This window comes from Pholis gunnellus (assembly GCF_910591455.1).
Source record: "Pholis gunnellus genome assembly, chromosome: 10".
NCBI lineage: Eukaryota > Metazoa > Chordata > Actinopteri > Perciformes > Pholidae > Pholis > Pholis gunnellus.
In genome coordinates this window covers 19,678,837-19,695,598 of record NC_136537.1, presented here as the reverse complement: position 1 = coordinate 19,695,598, position 16,762 = coordinate 19,678,837, and the positions used below count along the sequence as shown (strand labels likewise).

At 41.4% G+C, this 16,762-nt stretch overlaps 1 protein-coding gene across 1 annotated transcript in view; it reads left to right on the top strand.

The window, feature by feature from the left end:
- slit3 (slit homolog 3) overlaps positions 1 to 16,762 on the top strand; it is a gene marked incomplete at its 5' end in the record, with an annotated part of 229,173 nt that overhangs the window by 169,916 nt on the left and 42,495 nt on the right. The window contains 8 exons of the mRNA XM_079168049.1: positions 1,323 to 1,394; positions 2,740 to 2,811; positions 5,360 to 5,503; positions 6,327 to 6,490; positions 10,346 to 10,496; positions 12,659 to 12,733; positions 14,196 to 14,339; positions 15,611 to 15,754. Of these exons, the coding sequence (XP_079024175.1) occupies positions 1,323 to 1,394; positions 2,740 to 2,811; positions 5,360 to 5,503; positions 6,327 to 6,490; positions 10,346 to 10,496; positions 12,659 to 12,733; positions 14,196 to 14,339; positions 15,611 to 15,754 (966 nt within the window). The remainder of the gene's footprint in view (positions 1 to 1,322; positions 1,395 to 2,739; positions 2,812 to 5,359; positions 5,504 to 6,326; positions 6,491 to 10,345; positions 10,497 to 12,658; positions 12,734 to 14,195; positions 14,340 to 15,610; positions 15,755 to 16,762) is intronic.

Below are 16,762 nucleotides of genomic sequence, written 5' to 3'. Positions count from 1 at the left end.
AAATGCATGTGAATTCACACAAGTTGGCAAGCATACAATCATGCACTGATATGCATGAACATGACTCACATTAAGAACCTTATTAGCAATCTTCTTTTACTGGCATGGATGCATTATTTTATTTACTTATTCATTAATTTAACCAGTTAAGTCCTGCTCAGATTAACTACAACAATGGCATCATCTGCATAACAACGAGTATAAATCTCATGCGCATTCACTTCTAAATCATTAATGTGAACAGAAAATAAAGCAGACCCAGGATAGAACCATGGGGCACGCCAAGGTTAAATACAGTGATCCAGCACAAACTGAGCCAATTCACTTTTACACATTGAGACCAATCTGAGATCATTTTTAAACCAGAGGTCTGTTAATCACCTTCAGCGTTAGCAAGACTTGATCTGCTATGTCATAGGCTTTGAACAAATCAATAATTAAGGCTAAAGGGTTCTGACTCTTGTCTAGGGCTTTCGTTATATGATTCACAATATTTACTGCAGCAGTTAAAGTTTTTATTAAAATGAAAACTAATAGTAAGACAAATTTACATTAGCAAACGTGTAAAAGATGGAAACACAAGAATTGAAACAATCAAATCTGCAGCAACTTTATCAAAATAAGTAAAAAAGAAAAGAGCCCTTCGTTCACATGTCTAATCTGTCTAAGTCCAAACCAGCACACACACGCACATACTCACACAGTTCGTCTGTTCGTCTGAAAAATGTCCTTATCATGCAAATGGCCTAAAATGCAAGTCTTTCAGAAATGTGCAAGATTATCCACCTACCTACCCACAAACACACACACACACACACACACACACACACACACACAGATGGAGTTTTAACCTCCACAGATGTGTTAAATAATATATCTTACAGTGGTGGAAGAGACATGAACTGCACTTAACATACCACTGCTTCCAGTTTTTCTCTCTCTCTCTCTCTGTCACATCACTTCTTTACCTCGCTCTGTCCATCACTCTCTCTCTCTCTCTCTCTCTCTCTCTCTCTCTCTCTCTCTCTCTCTCTCTCTCTCTCTCTGTCTCCTGTCACATCACTTCTTTACCTCGCTCTGTCTATCACTCTCTCTCTCTCTCTCTCTCTCTCTCTCTATCTATCTCTCTGTCGCTCTCCTCCATACTTACACATTCAGCTCTTATTACTTTTTTTAACTCATGTCCTCGTACCTTGACCTCTGCTGATGTATTCTCTCATGATCATTTGTCTGACAGTTCTAGGACATCATTCACACAGAATGAACCCCATCACTGTGTAATACAGTAATACACTTATCTCCCTCTCCCCCCCCCCCCCCAGTGACTTGAGTAAGAACCAGATTTCTGACATTGCCGACGATGCTTTCAGTGGCCTCCGCTCACTCACCTCACTGTAAGTATGACACGTGTACATGCCGACACACACACACATATCCAGACAGGAAAGTAATTGCATTTCCAGACATTTAGAAAATAAAAATGTTGTCGCTGCGGATGTTGACAACCGGACCACAGAGCTGCGGAGCGTCATAAGCGCTGTATGTGGGTCTATGTATTTGCTTGTGTGTGCGTGTAATTGTGCGTGTGTGTCTGAGGGTGATTGTGATAAGAACATGAAGGACAGTTTAATTTGAATCAATCTGGAGCATGAAAATGAGACAGACAGACAAGACAGGGTAGACAAGGTGAACCCTCACAACACACACACACACATACACACACAGCCGAGTCAGTTGAACAGGAATGTCACTGAGAGGCACAACTTTTGCAGTAGAGGCCAGCTGAGGCGTGATGTAGAGCAAAGTATAAATGTGCACAAGGGAATTAAACTGTTGCAACTATAATTGGAGGCACATCCAAAACATAATTTCATAAATTGGTCCAACAGTGTGCTTGGTGAGAAATGACTGTGACATCCATGTTGCTGTTTTTGTATGCATATTCTAACATAAAGAAGTAAATAAATGCACTGGAAACAGACAGCTTTGTCATCCCGAGCAGATGTATTCAGGGTCATCTCTGCCTTCAGGAGAACTCAATATTACTGGGCTTTTATAGAAGATTGGATTTGTCAAAAAACAATATAATAACAAATGACTTCTTGGTTTAAGGTACCATTTCTAATGGTTTTGTATTAGTGTCGCTGACCAGTGAATGACATGTTCAAATTTCATGATTTAGAGTTGTTGTTTTTTTTACGTCACACTATTTTATCTACAATGAAGCTTTTTTTTCTGAAAAGATGACATTTTGGATTTACATGGTATTCCTTTATGAGACACCTTCATATAACCGCTACTGACATTCTGACCACAATTGGACATAAGCATCCAACTTTACTATCTAATGAGAGTATTTGATATAAATGTACACGTATTTTGCAAAGCCAACACCGCCACTCCACATTGAACTTTGCTATACAGCTACTAGGTAGGATACAAATATAAAATCATAATACTTTAAATTACACTTAATATGATTCGGGATTGCAAAATGTAGGAGAGGCCAACTGTGAAGGGATACTGATTAAATCCAGACTGTCCTGGAAAAAGACAGTAGCAACTGTTCACTCACACTATGCTATTCCTCATAACAGCAATTCAAAATGTATAGTACAAATGTCCCAAAAACGCACTTAAATGGGATAAAATGCCAAAAGATGTCGCATAAGTCTTAGCGTATAAAGACAGCCTTGTAACCACTAACCTGAATGATGTTGTTTTGACTGTCCTGTGCAGGGTGTTGTACGGAAACAAGATCACAGAGCTGCCCAAGGGATTGTTTGATGGACTGGTTTCCCTGCAGCTACTGTAAGTACTATCTGTGTGGTCTGTTGTTATGTGTGTACCTGTGTGTATTAGTGTGGTGCCTCCAGAAAACAATGAAATACATTATTCAGCAAACAAAAGAAAAGCACACTCAAATATGGGATGGAAAAGTTGTGTATGAAAAAAACAAAACTCTCTGTGTCAGTGTTCGCTGACATATAAAAATAAATCTAGCAGTGTCCCTTAATATTTCCATAGAGTTGGCTCCAATTGGAGCATTATAATGTTAAGCAGATTAGCTGTATTTATGCGTTTAGTACTCAGAGAGTTGCAGCTATAGTACATTCCTTTTGTACCAAGATCACCGCCAATATTTAATGCCTCAATGTGCAGTATGGTGGTCATTTTATGAGGAAGAGCAACGCTTGGTTATCATTATTATTATTACACAGTGGCAGCTATAGCAGAATCCCCTCTTTGTGCTCTCACCCTCCATCTGTCCTGCATCCTGTGAGTGTATACAGAACAGTATTGCTTAAATGATCAACATGAACCAAGTTGATGCACTGTAATAAAAACGGTAATCTCTCATAGCTCTTTTTAATATTTAGTGTCTACTAAGAAGAAAACTATTTATTGTGATTAATTTCTCGTGGGCACTGGCTCAAACTGCAGCAGTGGTACAGCATGCAGTAAAAATGTGGACTCCTGTAACAGCTACAGTACTGTACGGGGCATACGGTGCTCGCAAATGCCGCAGTCCACTGCAGAAACAGCTAATGTTCTGGGCTTTTCCATCGTAAAGTGAAGCGAAGCAAAGATAATGAGGATGAGTGAATCTAACCCACAAACACCTTTTACGGGCTTTGGTGGATCATTGGGATGCATGGTGCATAGTCAGACACGGAGAGAGAAGAGGTCGGGGGGGGGGGTAGATGAAATAATGGATGGGGAAGGGAAAGATGGGGGAAAAAAGATGTGGACATAAGGAAGAAATGGATATGGAGAAACATAGAAATGCAGATATGATTAGAAAAGAGAGTGACGGAAACCAGAGAGAGAAATTAAATTTGTGTGAGGTCGTTAACATTTAGTACCAGGAGAAGTATTTCCCTCACGCCTTGTCATGATGATGACAAGGTGAGGATGTTAAACACTGAATGCTATATTTTTTTGTTGATAGCTGCACATGGGATCCCTTAATAGGATCATTCAGGACTGCTTCTGTGCATTGGTGACTGCTTCAATCGCTGAATATATAAAGTACTGAATGACTAGTTAATATTCGTGTCTTGCCACCACATCATTGGTCAATCCCACAAAGACGCTGCCTGCAGGTGTTGGCGCTCTCTCTCAGCAGCAATGGAAGGGAACATGTCCTTTAATATTTCGCCGCTGACAGATGAGAAACAGAAAAAAAAAAACAATTGGTCAGTTTGTCAGGAATTTCAAGATGCTGTCATTCTACCATATAGTGTAATAAATATACATCATATATTAGCTTTGACTGGTGAATCTAGCAGCATGTCAACCTTCCACGACAAAGATGTGTTTATTGCTTTGTATAGCTGCCGGTCTGCTGTTTATATTGTCTGCGTTGCTTTGTTTTACTGGTGCAGTTTCAAGTAATCAGTTCCCCCTGTGAGCTGCCTAATGAGGCGTGGATATGTCGCAGAGCAGCATGTGTGTGCGTGTATCTGCCTGCCTGTGTGTGTGTGTGTGTGTGTGTGTGTCTGTATAGGCAGGTTGTGCCAGTATAGGCGCTCGTTAGGACGACTTGAGATGATTAAGCTGAGCTGCTGTAGAGTTAGTCACCTGTCAGACACAGAGAGACAGAGAGAGGAGTGTGTGAGGGACAAAGAAAATCATTTTTGTGTGAAAGCAGAGTAAAAAGATCGAGACAAGAAGTGGAAAAAAGAACGGTAGACGTACAGGCGAAAAGCTGTCGAGTTGGCTATATTAGTGAATGAGGTGCAGGTATAGGGAGGAGAGAGATGTAGGAAAGGGTGGCGGTGCAAACCTTTCCTGTCATTTACCTAATCCCTCTATCACATTTCTCATTTTCCTTTCTCTTCTCTGTTTTTTTACTGCCGGCCTCTTTCACTTAATTGTATATCTCTGTCACTCAGAATTACATTTTCGCCGGTCCCTTCACTGTCTCGCTCCATTATTTCCTCCATCCCATCTCCATTCTTCTATCTCCTCTTTTCCTCCTTCCTTTTTACCCCTGCCAACTGTCTCTCCCATCAAAACAAGATATCACAGTGAAAACCAACAGAAAGGAAAGTGAAAATATATACAACCGCAATTTTCAGATTTATGTGTCACAGCCAGAAAAAAATATATAATCACGGCTGTGTGCAGAGAGTGGGAGAGGCTGTAGGGAGCGACTGGGGAGGGAATAGGGAGAAGAAGAAGAGCACAGGGGAGAAAAGTTGTGGTTTTTCAGTAGAGATGCATCTGAGAAAAATAGGTTATCTCATTATCTGCATGTGCGTTTATCTTTTGTTTGTGTTGTGCACAGAGGTAATTAAGTTGAAAATGTAAAGTAAAAGAGATGAATAACAAAGGGCTCTTGCTTGTGTTTCAGGCTGCTGAATGCCAACAAAATTAACTGTTTGAGAGTCAACACCTTCCAAGACCTGCAGAACCTCAATCTGCTGTCGCTGTATGACAACAAACTGCAAACAATCAGCAAAGGACTGTTCGCCCCTCTGCGCTCCATCAAGACTCTGTAAGTATACTCAGGCTTCAAGAGTTTTTCATTAAACCAGCTGCTTTGATTTAAATGAATTGGCAACTATTTCCATAATTGGTTAATCGTTTTGAATGTTTTTCTGGTCCCAGCTTCTGAAATGTGACATATTGCTGTTATTCTTGTTATATATTACAGGGAATTGAATATATTAAGGTTTTGGACAGTTAGTTGGACAAAACTTGCAAAATGACCTACTGTAGCCCCTGAGGGGCTTTGAAAGACATTACACATGCGTTTGTTAGCAGGCTGAAGGACTTGGAACCAGAAAATACGTCGTCAGAAGCCAAAAAAACATGTTGACTGACAGGGAAGAGTGATATTACAGGATTTTGCACAAATATGACTCTGCACAGTCCTAGATTAAGGTTTAAGGTTAAAACAAAGTTGCAAAATGGTGCTTTAATAGATAATGAACATAATGATTTTTTGAATATCATGTTATGCATTGATGTTTAAACATGATTATCCAGATGGAGAGAGGAAAGAGGCCAACATACTTAGAACTGCACATGGTTCACACCTCAACATCTTTCTTTCCTAAAGTTGCTCTTTCTCTTCTCTGGATAATAAATGAAGGTTATTAGTGTTTCTGCTGCTTGAAACAGAGACTACATAACCTGCTGTAAGCTAGAAGCTTCTTCTTGAGGAAAGATGTAGCAGACACCAGAAGTTAAGAGCAACAGATGTAAAATCGTCTTTTTTGGCCTGTGATAACCAACTCTCTCTCTCTCTCTCTCTCTCTCTTTCTCTCTCTCTCTCTCTCTCTCTCTCTCTCTCTCTCTCTCTCCCTCTCTCTCAGCCATTTGGCCCAGAATCCCTTTATGTGTGACTGTCACCTGAAGTGGCTGGCGGACTACCTTTTTGACAACCCTATTGAGACCAGCGGAGCACGCTGCAGCCACCCCAGAAGGCTGGCTAACAAGCGCATCAGCCAGGTTAAAGGCAAGAAGTTCAGGTGCACAGGTAGGAGACAAGTTCACGCTGACACACCTGAACACACTCAAGCAGGGAGTCACCGCTGAAGGTTAACAAAGACTCATGTTGATCATATAAAGGGGTAAAATGTCAAGACGCACAGATAAATCATTATAAACACATGTAGTTTTTACTACTTTTGTTTATGTGTAATTAGAAAACTTATATGTGTTTACTGACACACACACACAAGCGTTCACATACAAACATACAATCTCTATGTCTCTCTGTGGTGGAATTTTATTACTGTTATTTCCTTTGATATGAGCCATGGGTCTCACTAATTACAACACAGACCAATTCAATATACTGCAGCAGCACAATAACTAACCCAGCAGGGACTGGCCATAGACTGTGATCGCCCACTTGTGTGAGCGAATGAGTGTCTGTGTATGACTGAAAACACTTCACATCCTCGGAGCCTCTCCGCGGTGGCTCCTCACATTGTGTTCTAGGTCTTAAACATTATGCATTTTTTATGGATCACTGGGGGAAAAAAAATTAAATCCCCTCACAGACATTTTACAGACTATTTGAATCGTGTGAGAACGGTGGTTGTAAGCAAATTATTGGTTTCTAAGGCAGCAAAGACGGGGATCTTTGCTCCAACAGTCACTTTAACCTGACATTGATTCCTAGGAAAAGATTATAACGTAACAGATTTATCAGAGGAGGTCTTTAATAAGCAGCAGCATTCCTATGATTTGATGTAAGGGTTTGTTTTACAATAATCAACAACGTGGTTTCTATAACAGCAGGGATGTCATAAAGTAGTCCAACACATTCTCACTCTCGACATGTCAAATACCGAGGCTTGATCAGTCGCTTCAAGCTATGACGCTCGAGTTACACCTCAAGCGTCGGTCTTGTGGTTGTAGGTAACTTGGCTAAAGACTCACGTGACTACAGATTGCCGTTCATCGGAGTCAGACGCCGAGAGGGCACAGACCAAGTATTTGACGATTCTGGAGTGAGACCAGATTCAATAGTCAATTCTGTCGCAGATGTTTCGTTTTATTTGGAGCATGAACCCTAAAGACAAATGCAACAACAGAAAGAAAGCACTAAACATATTTGGAAAGCAATTCTCTCCGTCACAGTCATTTTAGCTACATCAGTGCGCTGTGAAAAAGCAACACGATTTTAAATGGTATGTCCCAACCTAAACCAGGCACACAACCAATTCTATTAAATGGGGAAGGCTTCTATCCAGAGTGCTTTGCAGTATCATGAGCTCATGTGGTGCATATTTGACATGGAAGGTCTCAGTGGTAAGCCCTTAATGTTCGTGCTTTGTCCATGGAGCTAATCAAGAAAACAAATGCTCCTAAAGCCGGTTATGGCTGTCCTCTTTGCTTTGGCCCTTGCTGTCTGCAGTCCCATGCCTCTCCTTGCATCTCCTCTTCCGCTCTGGACCTTGTGGACATTTTCGCTATTGGTGGGCAGTCCCGTCCCCCCTCCTGTGTGGATCTGCAGCTGTCTGTTGCCTCTCCTATCCTGTATGGACCCTGCCCCTCCCTGACTGATTGGTGCAGCTCTCTGTTGCCCCACCTTCCTCCCGTGTGGACCTGCATTCTGATTGATTCGTGCAGCTGTCTCTTGTGCTTGATCTAACCATGTGGCCCCGCCTACTGTGGCATCACATGGTTCCGTCAAGCGCCAGGGACCGCCGAGCACACACCCACCTGCCTCTCCAACCCAATCACACACCGTGGAGCAAAATATTAAGGGCTAAATACTGTTTGTCTGCATTTATGTGTAGGGCTTCTGATACATGGGACTCTAACTGTGGTTGAACTAAATGGACATAGACCAGTAATCTAACATCAATTCATATTTCAATCAGTGATGAATATCAATGATTTAAACGCTTCATAAACACTCATATCCATCATATATGCTCCAACATACATTTGAGCTCAATTTTCTCAACAGACTCTCCGACATTTTCCTTCCTGATGTTTTTATGTGGAAAGTATTGATATGTCATTGTAGGCTCTCAAATGCGTGTTTATGTCAAGTGACACCAGATTTCGCAGTTACAGAGAAGGGATTGAACTCTCACTCACGTATTTTTTTTACATTTTGTTTATATTTTCATTTGTATTAATGCATAGTAGAAAAAATATGGGCTGCATGGAGGATAAAAAGCTGAATAATTTACAATATTGTGGATGGCTGTCAGCCCAGGAAATAGATCCTTATTCATAGTTGTGATGCTGTGTTTTTTGTTTTTTTTATAGTTTGTAATTTTTTTTTATAGTTATAAAATTGTATTAGTAAAGAATAGTAAAAGTTATACATTTTGAATTTTATTTTCTACCCTTGTTTGGGCGCCCCTATATATGTACGGCACCTCTATCATTCACCTATACCGCCTATGCCTAGAGGGCCGGCTCTGCACCTCGCCATGCTAGCTCCTGTTGTTCACGTTCACAACCATACCCACAGTCCCACCTGCTTGCGCTGGCAGTGCTTCAGTGGCTAGCATGACTGATCCCACCACCTCCGTACAAACCGCTTTCCCCCTTTTCTGCTCCAACTGAGGGACTTTAAAGGAAAATGTCAAGCTAATACTGTTATACGGGTTTCCTCATTCTTCCCTTCTTACCTTAAGTATATATAATCCTTCCCACCCCACATTCTTTGCTCTCTTCCTTCCCTTTTCTTTCCTCGCTCTTTCCTTTCTATCAACTTGCCAACCAACAAGGTGTGTGGCAGCCCAGGGATATCAAATATTCTGCCACTAAAAGGAGCTAACAAGCCAATTCTACAAACAGTAAGACATCATTGGAAGAGCAGCAATCAACAACTGAGTTCAAATCAAGGTTGTTCACTGCGAACGACCTCTCAATAGGGGGTACTGGTTCTGAAACAGTGACGAGCTGAGAACACATGAGCCATAAAGGGTGTGTGCCAGGAGAGAGTGGAGACAGAGAATCAAGAATCTAGTAGTCTGTGCCAAATAAAAGCGAAAAACAGAAAATGTTAAATTGAAAGAGAACAGATAGACATGCAAGTTTAGAAAGAGAGGGAGAGAAAGGTACTGATAACCGTGAGAACTATAAAGTGTGTTTGTGGTGCACAAATACAAGTGCTGCGTGATATAAACCAGCTCCACAGGCACTAGCGGTCATAAATATCTGCTCGCATTACATCTAAATAACAGAAGTGGTCTCTGGCTCACCTTGTTAAATAAAAACATCCGGGGTTAAACCACATTTATCAACAAAATGATTCCATAAAACCACATGGATATCTGTTTGTTAATTTGATTTATAGCCATGTACCGCACCCCCCTGCTTCAGTCCTGTGCATGCCCCACTGTGCAGTACCGCAGCAGCATGCGGCCTGTTCTTTTAAATAGAGGAGGAGGACACAGTTCGCTCATGTTTGGCAAATTGCTGGTTGGCTAGTTATCTTTTTACAGCTTTGACAGCTGAAATTAGAGCAAACAAACTCCAATGAGAAACAGATTAGACCGATAGTGATAACTTGTCAGTGGAAGAAAGTGTTTCCTTTTTTACTATTGGCTGTATATTTATTGGGATGATATGTTGTCCGTTGAATACAAGGTATAAAGAAGAACATCTTTAAATCTGGTCATATATAAATTGAACAATATTTTATTTTATCAAAAACCTCCAGAGGCTAATATTACAACGTTCTATCTTTCTCTCCTCCCCTCCATCTTTTTTCCCTCTAATTGACCTGGTTTTCCTCCTTTCCTTCCCTTTCTACCACCTGTCTGTCCTGTGTTCTGTCCTCCCTCCCTGTTTTCCTGTTTCACCTATATAACTCTCTCTCTCTCTTTCGGTTTTTCCCTCCCTCTTTCCTCTGCAGGTCAGGAGGACTACCGTAGTCGTCTGAGTAGCGAGTGTTTCCAGGATCTGGTGTGTCCAGAGAAATGTCGCTGTGAAGGCACCGTGGTCGACTGCTCCAATCTCAAACTGACCCGTGTACCTCCACACATCCCCGAACACACCACGGACCTGTAAGTCAGCCGGCTTTTCCTTTTCACACACACCCACACGTGTATTGTATGCAAACACATGATGAAATATCAGCTTCAAAGCCATGTGTTGGACTGCTTTAACCTGAAACTGTAAACCACCACACATCCTCCAACATGACACAGACCAGTTTTTCACTTTATCAGGCGCATGCAAACACCAAAACGCTCAGCCATATACACATTGAAACATGCACAGGTACAAACGGAAGCGTCGAGGCGTGCAAACATGCAAAGACACGCAAATGCAATGCACGTGCAGCTGTCTGCCTTTCTCTCAGAGCAGTATCACGAATGCGCTTTTCATTTTCGAGCTCCCAGACCAGATGCCTCTCAACAGTCTTTTCCATCTCCCTCAAAGTCCCAAAGGAGCCATCATCATGTCTGGTGAAGGGTCTCACACTAGAATACTGAACAGTCCCATGGATCATTCATTTTACTGCTGGAAAATGGAAAGGGAGTAACGGATAACACGCAACAGGAATACCGTAACCTGATTGCAAAAAAAGGTTAAAAAGCCTCTATGTGTTCAGAATCTACTAGACTAAATAAACAAGCTGGTGTTATGCTAAGGAATTGTGGCAATAGCCAAGAATAATCCATAATTCAGAAGCATAAAATCAAATATCTATGATGTGATTTAAATGATAAATACTTAAAAAGTCATAAAAAGTCATAAAACACACCCCGACTAAGACCTAAAAACGGGATTTGTCAAAACTGCGACAAAAGAAAAGTGTGCTGCCGTTGAAATCTGCCAGACACATTTTAATAATAATAAGCTAATATTTCCACACAGTAATTACGAATCCAGCCAGAGGCAAAGTTTTCCTTAATAATGCTGAATCATGCCATGGCTATCTCTGAGGTACTCATAGAGAATAGCTGCAGAATAAGGGACCACTGCAGCATTAAGGAAGATGCTTGCAATGGTTGCTTATGGAATTAGTTGTATAATGGTGACTTCAAAAGTGGCTGCCACTTTGGATAACTAATAATGTCAGTATCCAACAGACCATTAGACCCCAATTCCTCTCTCGCTCTCTTTCTTTGGTTCTGCTTCTCTCTGCTTCTCTTGCATCCTCCAATCATCCCTCCGTTTCTCTCTTTCTGTTCCCAGGATGCTTCATGTCCAGAACATAACCTCTGTCCTTCATGGTTGGTTGGAGGACAGATCAGAGTTTCCGCTGTGTTGACACCCTCTCTCTTTTTCTTGCCTTTTCCTTAAGAACACAACCAACCAGTGGCTTTGAAGGCCACACACACACACACACACACACACAAGCAGCCAGTTGTGCCCTGTGTAACCTGCCTTATCAGGGGAAATCAGGGGAGGTTGTGACTGAGCTGAAGGCTTATATATTTTCTGCTCTCTTTCTCTCTTCTGTCCATCTTTCTGTCTTTCTTCTCTTCCCACTAGCCACAAAAATCCTTGACACTGGCCTTGTGAGTGTTCAATAAGTATGAAGGAATCAGTTTTAAGAGAATTATTTGCGCTCAATACATTTGTACATTCACTACATCACAAGGTAAAGAGATTGGAATCGTTTATCTATACTCTTTATTGTTTTATCCATACGGACTTTGCAACATGTTATTTCAGTTTGGCCTCATCCAGTTGGATCAATCTTTGAACTCCCCCTGTATCTCATTAGAAAGTGTCCCCTCCAGCTGAACTTTCACTTTCCTCGATTTCTCTCGCTTCCCTCTTTTACACACACACACATGCTCTCAGACACACATACACAAAGAGCATCCTTTTTGCTGCACCCTTTTAGTACAAATTACCTCAATAAAGCAGATGTCGAGCTTCCTATCTCTCAAGCGGTTTTCTCTGGGCTTAGGGGCAGTGTGGGTATTGATGACCGCATAGAAAAGATTCATTGCTCTTCTCCATCTTCTCTTCTCCCCTTTTCTCCAGTATGTTTAATTATTCTTCGCTCCCCCCCTCTGGTTTTGCGGCACATCATACTTCAACGGTCACTAAAGGCCTCTTAACCTTCATGCGGCCATTCCCCCCTCACTTGCATCCTTTCTCTCTCCATCTTGTGTGCACATGTTAATTTGTCTGTATTGACTTCAAAGCAGTTTGTTTCATGAAAGAATTAATGTCTAACTAAATTACACAATCATTCTCTCTTTAGGCGGTTAAACGACAACGAGATTGCCGTCCTGGAGGCTACGGGGACGTTTAAGAAGCTACCTAACTTGAAGAAGATGTACGTATTATTTTTGCATTCATTTATTCATTACATCATGCATGCATTTACCCAATTCGTCTCCTGAAAGGGAGGTTGAGAATCTTGTATCTTCATAGTGCTGTTTTTGAGTTGTTCCCCTGTTCTAGCTATATACAGAGGAATGAAGGAATAGCATTTCAATTAAAAGATGACAAAAATAAGAACAGATGGATGTGAACAGATGGAACTTTGTGGAGGACAGAGTTAAGGGATGCAAGAAGATGTAGAAGTGAAGAGAGAAAAGGGAAAGGAAGGAGGAAAGGTGATAGAGGGACGGCAATGAAAGAGAAAGAAGGAAGGAGGGAAGCAATAGACGATAATAAGGAGGGAGGATAGGAAGGGTGAAGACAAGAGAAAAGTGTGAGAAAACATACACGCAAAGAGGGCAGAAGTGAATATTAGAGTGACATGAGTGAGGGAAGGAGGAAGTGGAATCAAGAGACAGAGCGATGGAGACTAAGGACGGGTGGGTGGAAGCTATGGAGGAAGCGAATATTAAATGGAAATGGAAGATAGGCCTTCGGTTCAGATTTACAGTCACTCCTTATCTACAACCTCCTCTCGGTTTGTGTGTCGGTGTCGGTGTGTGTATGTGTGTCAGAGTGAGATAGAGAAAGACAGAGGTTGATTTATTGGAGAGGAAATTGCTAACCATCTAGCAGTGTCACTGACGATACAGATTGGCTAACACTCATTTCCATTTTCCTTCTCACAATTCCTTCCCTCTCTTCTTTATCTCCTCCTTTCCTCTCCTCCTATTTCCCCTTATCCTTGAATCTGCTATGCTACTTTTCATTTTACTCTAAGATTGTCAGCAATCATTTCATTTTTTAACTCTATCCCATCCTCTCCTTTCCTCTCCTCTCCTCTCATCTCTTCTTCCGTAAAGCTGATAAGAGGAAACACAAAACTAGCTATGAAAGCTACAGTAGTTGTGATAGCTATCATCTCAAGTTATTGTCTCTGTGGCCAAATGCTCTCTTTTCATTTTCATTTTTCTCATTTTGTGCACAAGGAAGAGAGATGGCAATCGTTTCCAGTTGTCTGTGACCACTTGTCTCATTGTCTTTCGTGTGTGTGTGAGTGTGTGCTTTGTAGTGTATAGAGTGATGACTTTAAGCTGTTATATCTCTTGTACAAGATGAGGATATTAAGATGAAGGAGAGAAGAGTTAACATGTATTAGTTGAAGGGACATGATTGATTATTGTAATTAAACTGAGGACATTATGTGTGTGTGTGTGTGTGTGTGTGTGTGTGTGATTGTGTGTGTGTGTTCGTGCGCATGTGTGTGTCCATGCAATCACTTCATATGTGTTTGCATGCTGTTATCCTGCAGGTGGTTCTCCTGCCTATACTGTAGTTAAATCAAACACGAGCAGAAAAAGAATTATGAAGAACAGCCAAATCTGAATATCCGAATTTCTTTGTCCGTACTCCAGAAACTTGAGCAACAACAAGCTGAGGGACATCCGTGACGGTGCCTTTGACGGAGCAGGTGGAGTCTTGGAGCTGCTGCTAACGGGGAACAAGATAACAGGACTGCAGGGACGCATGTTCAAAGGCCTCATTGGTCTGAAAACGCTGTAAGTCTGGTTAACATTAGGGTGTGTGTGTGTGTGTGTGTGTGTGTGTGTGATTGTGTTCAACACTGTATTTATGTGGTAGTAGTGGTCTGCTTGTTAAGAAAATGAATACTGTGCTATTATGCAGGCTTTATGTAACCCCACAAGTCTCCATGTTCCTCCCACTCTGCAGAACGCTAATGCTAATGAATTTGAAATATGTAAAAGTCTGTCTTCACCTTTAACTAAAAGCACTATATAAAGAACAAAGCAAGTGCTTTTGATACACATGTGGATAATTGCCAAACACAGGAGCTATGAAATCACCTGAAACCTACTTTTTGACTATTTCTGGTTTAGTTGTCCTGTTTACTGTCCGTGTGCTATTATTCCTACAATATGGCCGGCAAGTGTCCTGGTCGCGATGCCTTAAACCATGCAGACTATGACTTATGTTAGCATCTGACTTATGGTGGACTTCATTAACTTTTTTCTCCCCAGACTGAAAAGAGAGGGCCAGGATTGTTTACTCACTCACCCTGAAATCAAAGCTAATGACAGCATATTGTTGTTCCTCTAATTTGGGCACCAAGCATAAATAGGCTAGCGTCCAATTAGCGGTCACAGGATAGTGTACAAAATCATGAGCTAATGTTGTCTGTGTATGCTCAGTAATGACTAACTAATGCTATCATGTATATATATGCCGGCTAATGACTCTCTAATGGCATCATGGCTGTCTCTGTATTATGTTAAGAGGCTCCCTGCTCCAGTAATAGCCTTGCTAACTAGGTTAGCCTGTCCCAGAGATTGCTAATGCTAACTAACTCAGTTAGCCTGGTCCCACATGACTGCATGTCAAAAGCTAATGTCATATTGCACACTCGGTCACGGTTGTCTTGTGGGGACTGGTTTGAATTTACCTCTGCTTTCTGTCTGTGTCATTATAGGTAATGTTCTTATATCCTCTTTGTCTCTTGTTATCCAACCAAAGACGGTACATTTTGTATTTTTTTATCCAACTGTTTAAAAGACTACCTGTTTCAGTAGCCGCAGGACAAACAGTAAAACTGCCAATAAAAAGTAAAGATTATGATACATTTTTAAGTCATCAGATTATTCTTTAAGCTCTAACAAACCTGATTTAAGATTTGGGCGATGAAATCTAAACATGAGACTGTGGAGTTGGTGCTTTGGAGATTTTACTGCAATCTTCATCGTAAAACGAAATGTGCAAGCAGTACGTTTTTAACTTTTCGTTTACTAAATAGAGTTGATATGTGTGTTTCCAGAATGCTGCGGAGCAACCAGATCAGCTGCATTGACAACAGCACATTCACGGGTCTGAGCTCGGTGCGTCTACTCTCGCTGTACGACAACAGGATCTCCAGCATCGCCCCAGGAGCCTTCTCCACCCTGCACTCCCTGTCTACCATGTGAGTCTCATCTGACAACCTTTTTTCTCTCTTTCAGCTTATTTCCTCTGGGTTTTTGTTCTTGTTGATTTTTTTTTCTCCATTTTCATCCTATTATTGTCGCTATCTCTCAATGTGTGCAGCAATCGCTTTTTGTCTATCTTGAGATCCAGCAGAATCTCAACCCTTTTTGTCCCTGCTACTTTCTTTATCTCTTCCTCTTTCTCTGTGTCTTTCCTCCAACTTCTCAGAGTCTAGCTCTGCTGTGGGAATTATCTACCATGCAACACACACACACACACACACACACACATTTGCACACATGTTGCTCTATGGATGCTGTTCTCCTCACAGATGCTCTCCATCATTATCGACTAGATTGGTCTGGATCCCAGAACATTTGTTATCAGAGCTAAATATATCTCAGCATCTGGACACACACACACACACACACACACACACACACATACACACACACACACAGGAGGATCTGCAAGCTTGTTTTTATCTTCCTTAAGATGAACACACCTGCTTCGACCAAGATATGAATTTTTGGATGGCTTATTTGTTTGTTTTTTGGTGGATATATGTACGTACGTGTGTGTGTGTGTGCGTGTGTGTGTGTTTGTGGAGGTTACATGCTTTCAATTGTGTGGAGATGATGACTTGTGTTTATCCTGTGCAGAGGCGAACAGAAACAACTGCCATGAAGTAATGTTTTGTGTTTTCTCCTTCAGTCTTCTGACCACCCAGATGTGACGGTTGTAAATAATAGATTTTTTTTCTTCTTAATAAAACACTATATGTTGAGTTTTATACCTTTTTTTAACCGTGAACACGCAGCCATGCTTCCTTCTCTTGTTCTGCCTTTTGTTCTCGCTCTCTGTCCTGCTGTGTACCTGTCACCTTCGATTCAAGTTTCTACTCGAGTCTTTTTGGAGGAAAGGTGGGAGACAAGAGAGGGGAAATGGGAACGAGGGAGAGGGAGGATGCATGGATGGTCGATGCATTGTTGCATAAACTCAGGTT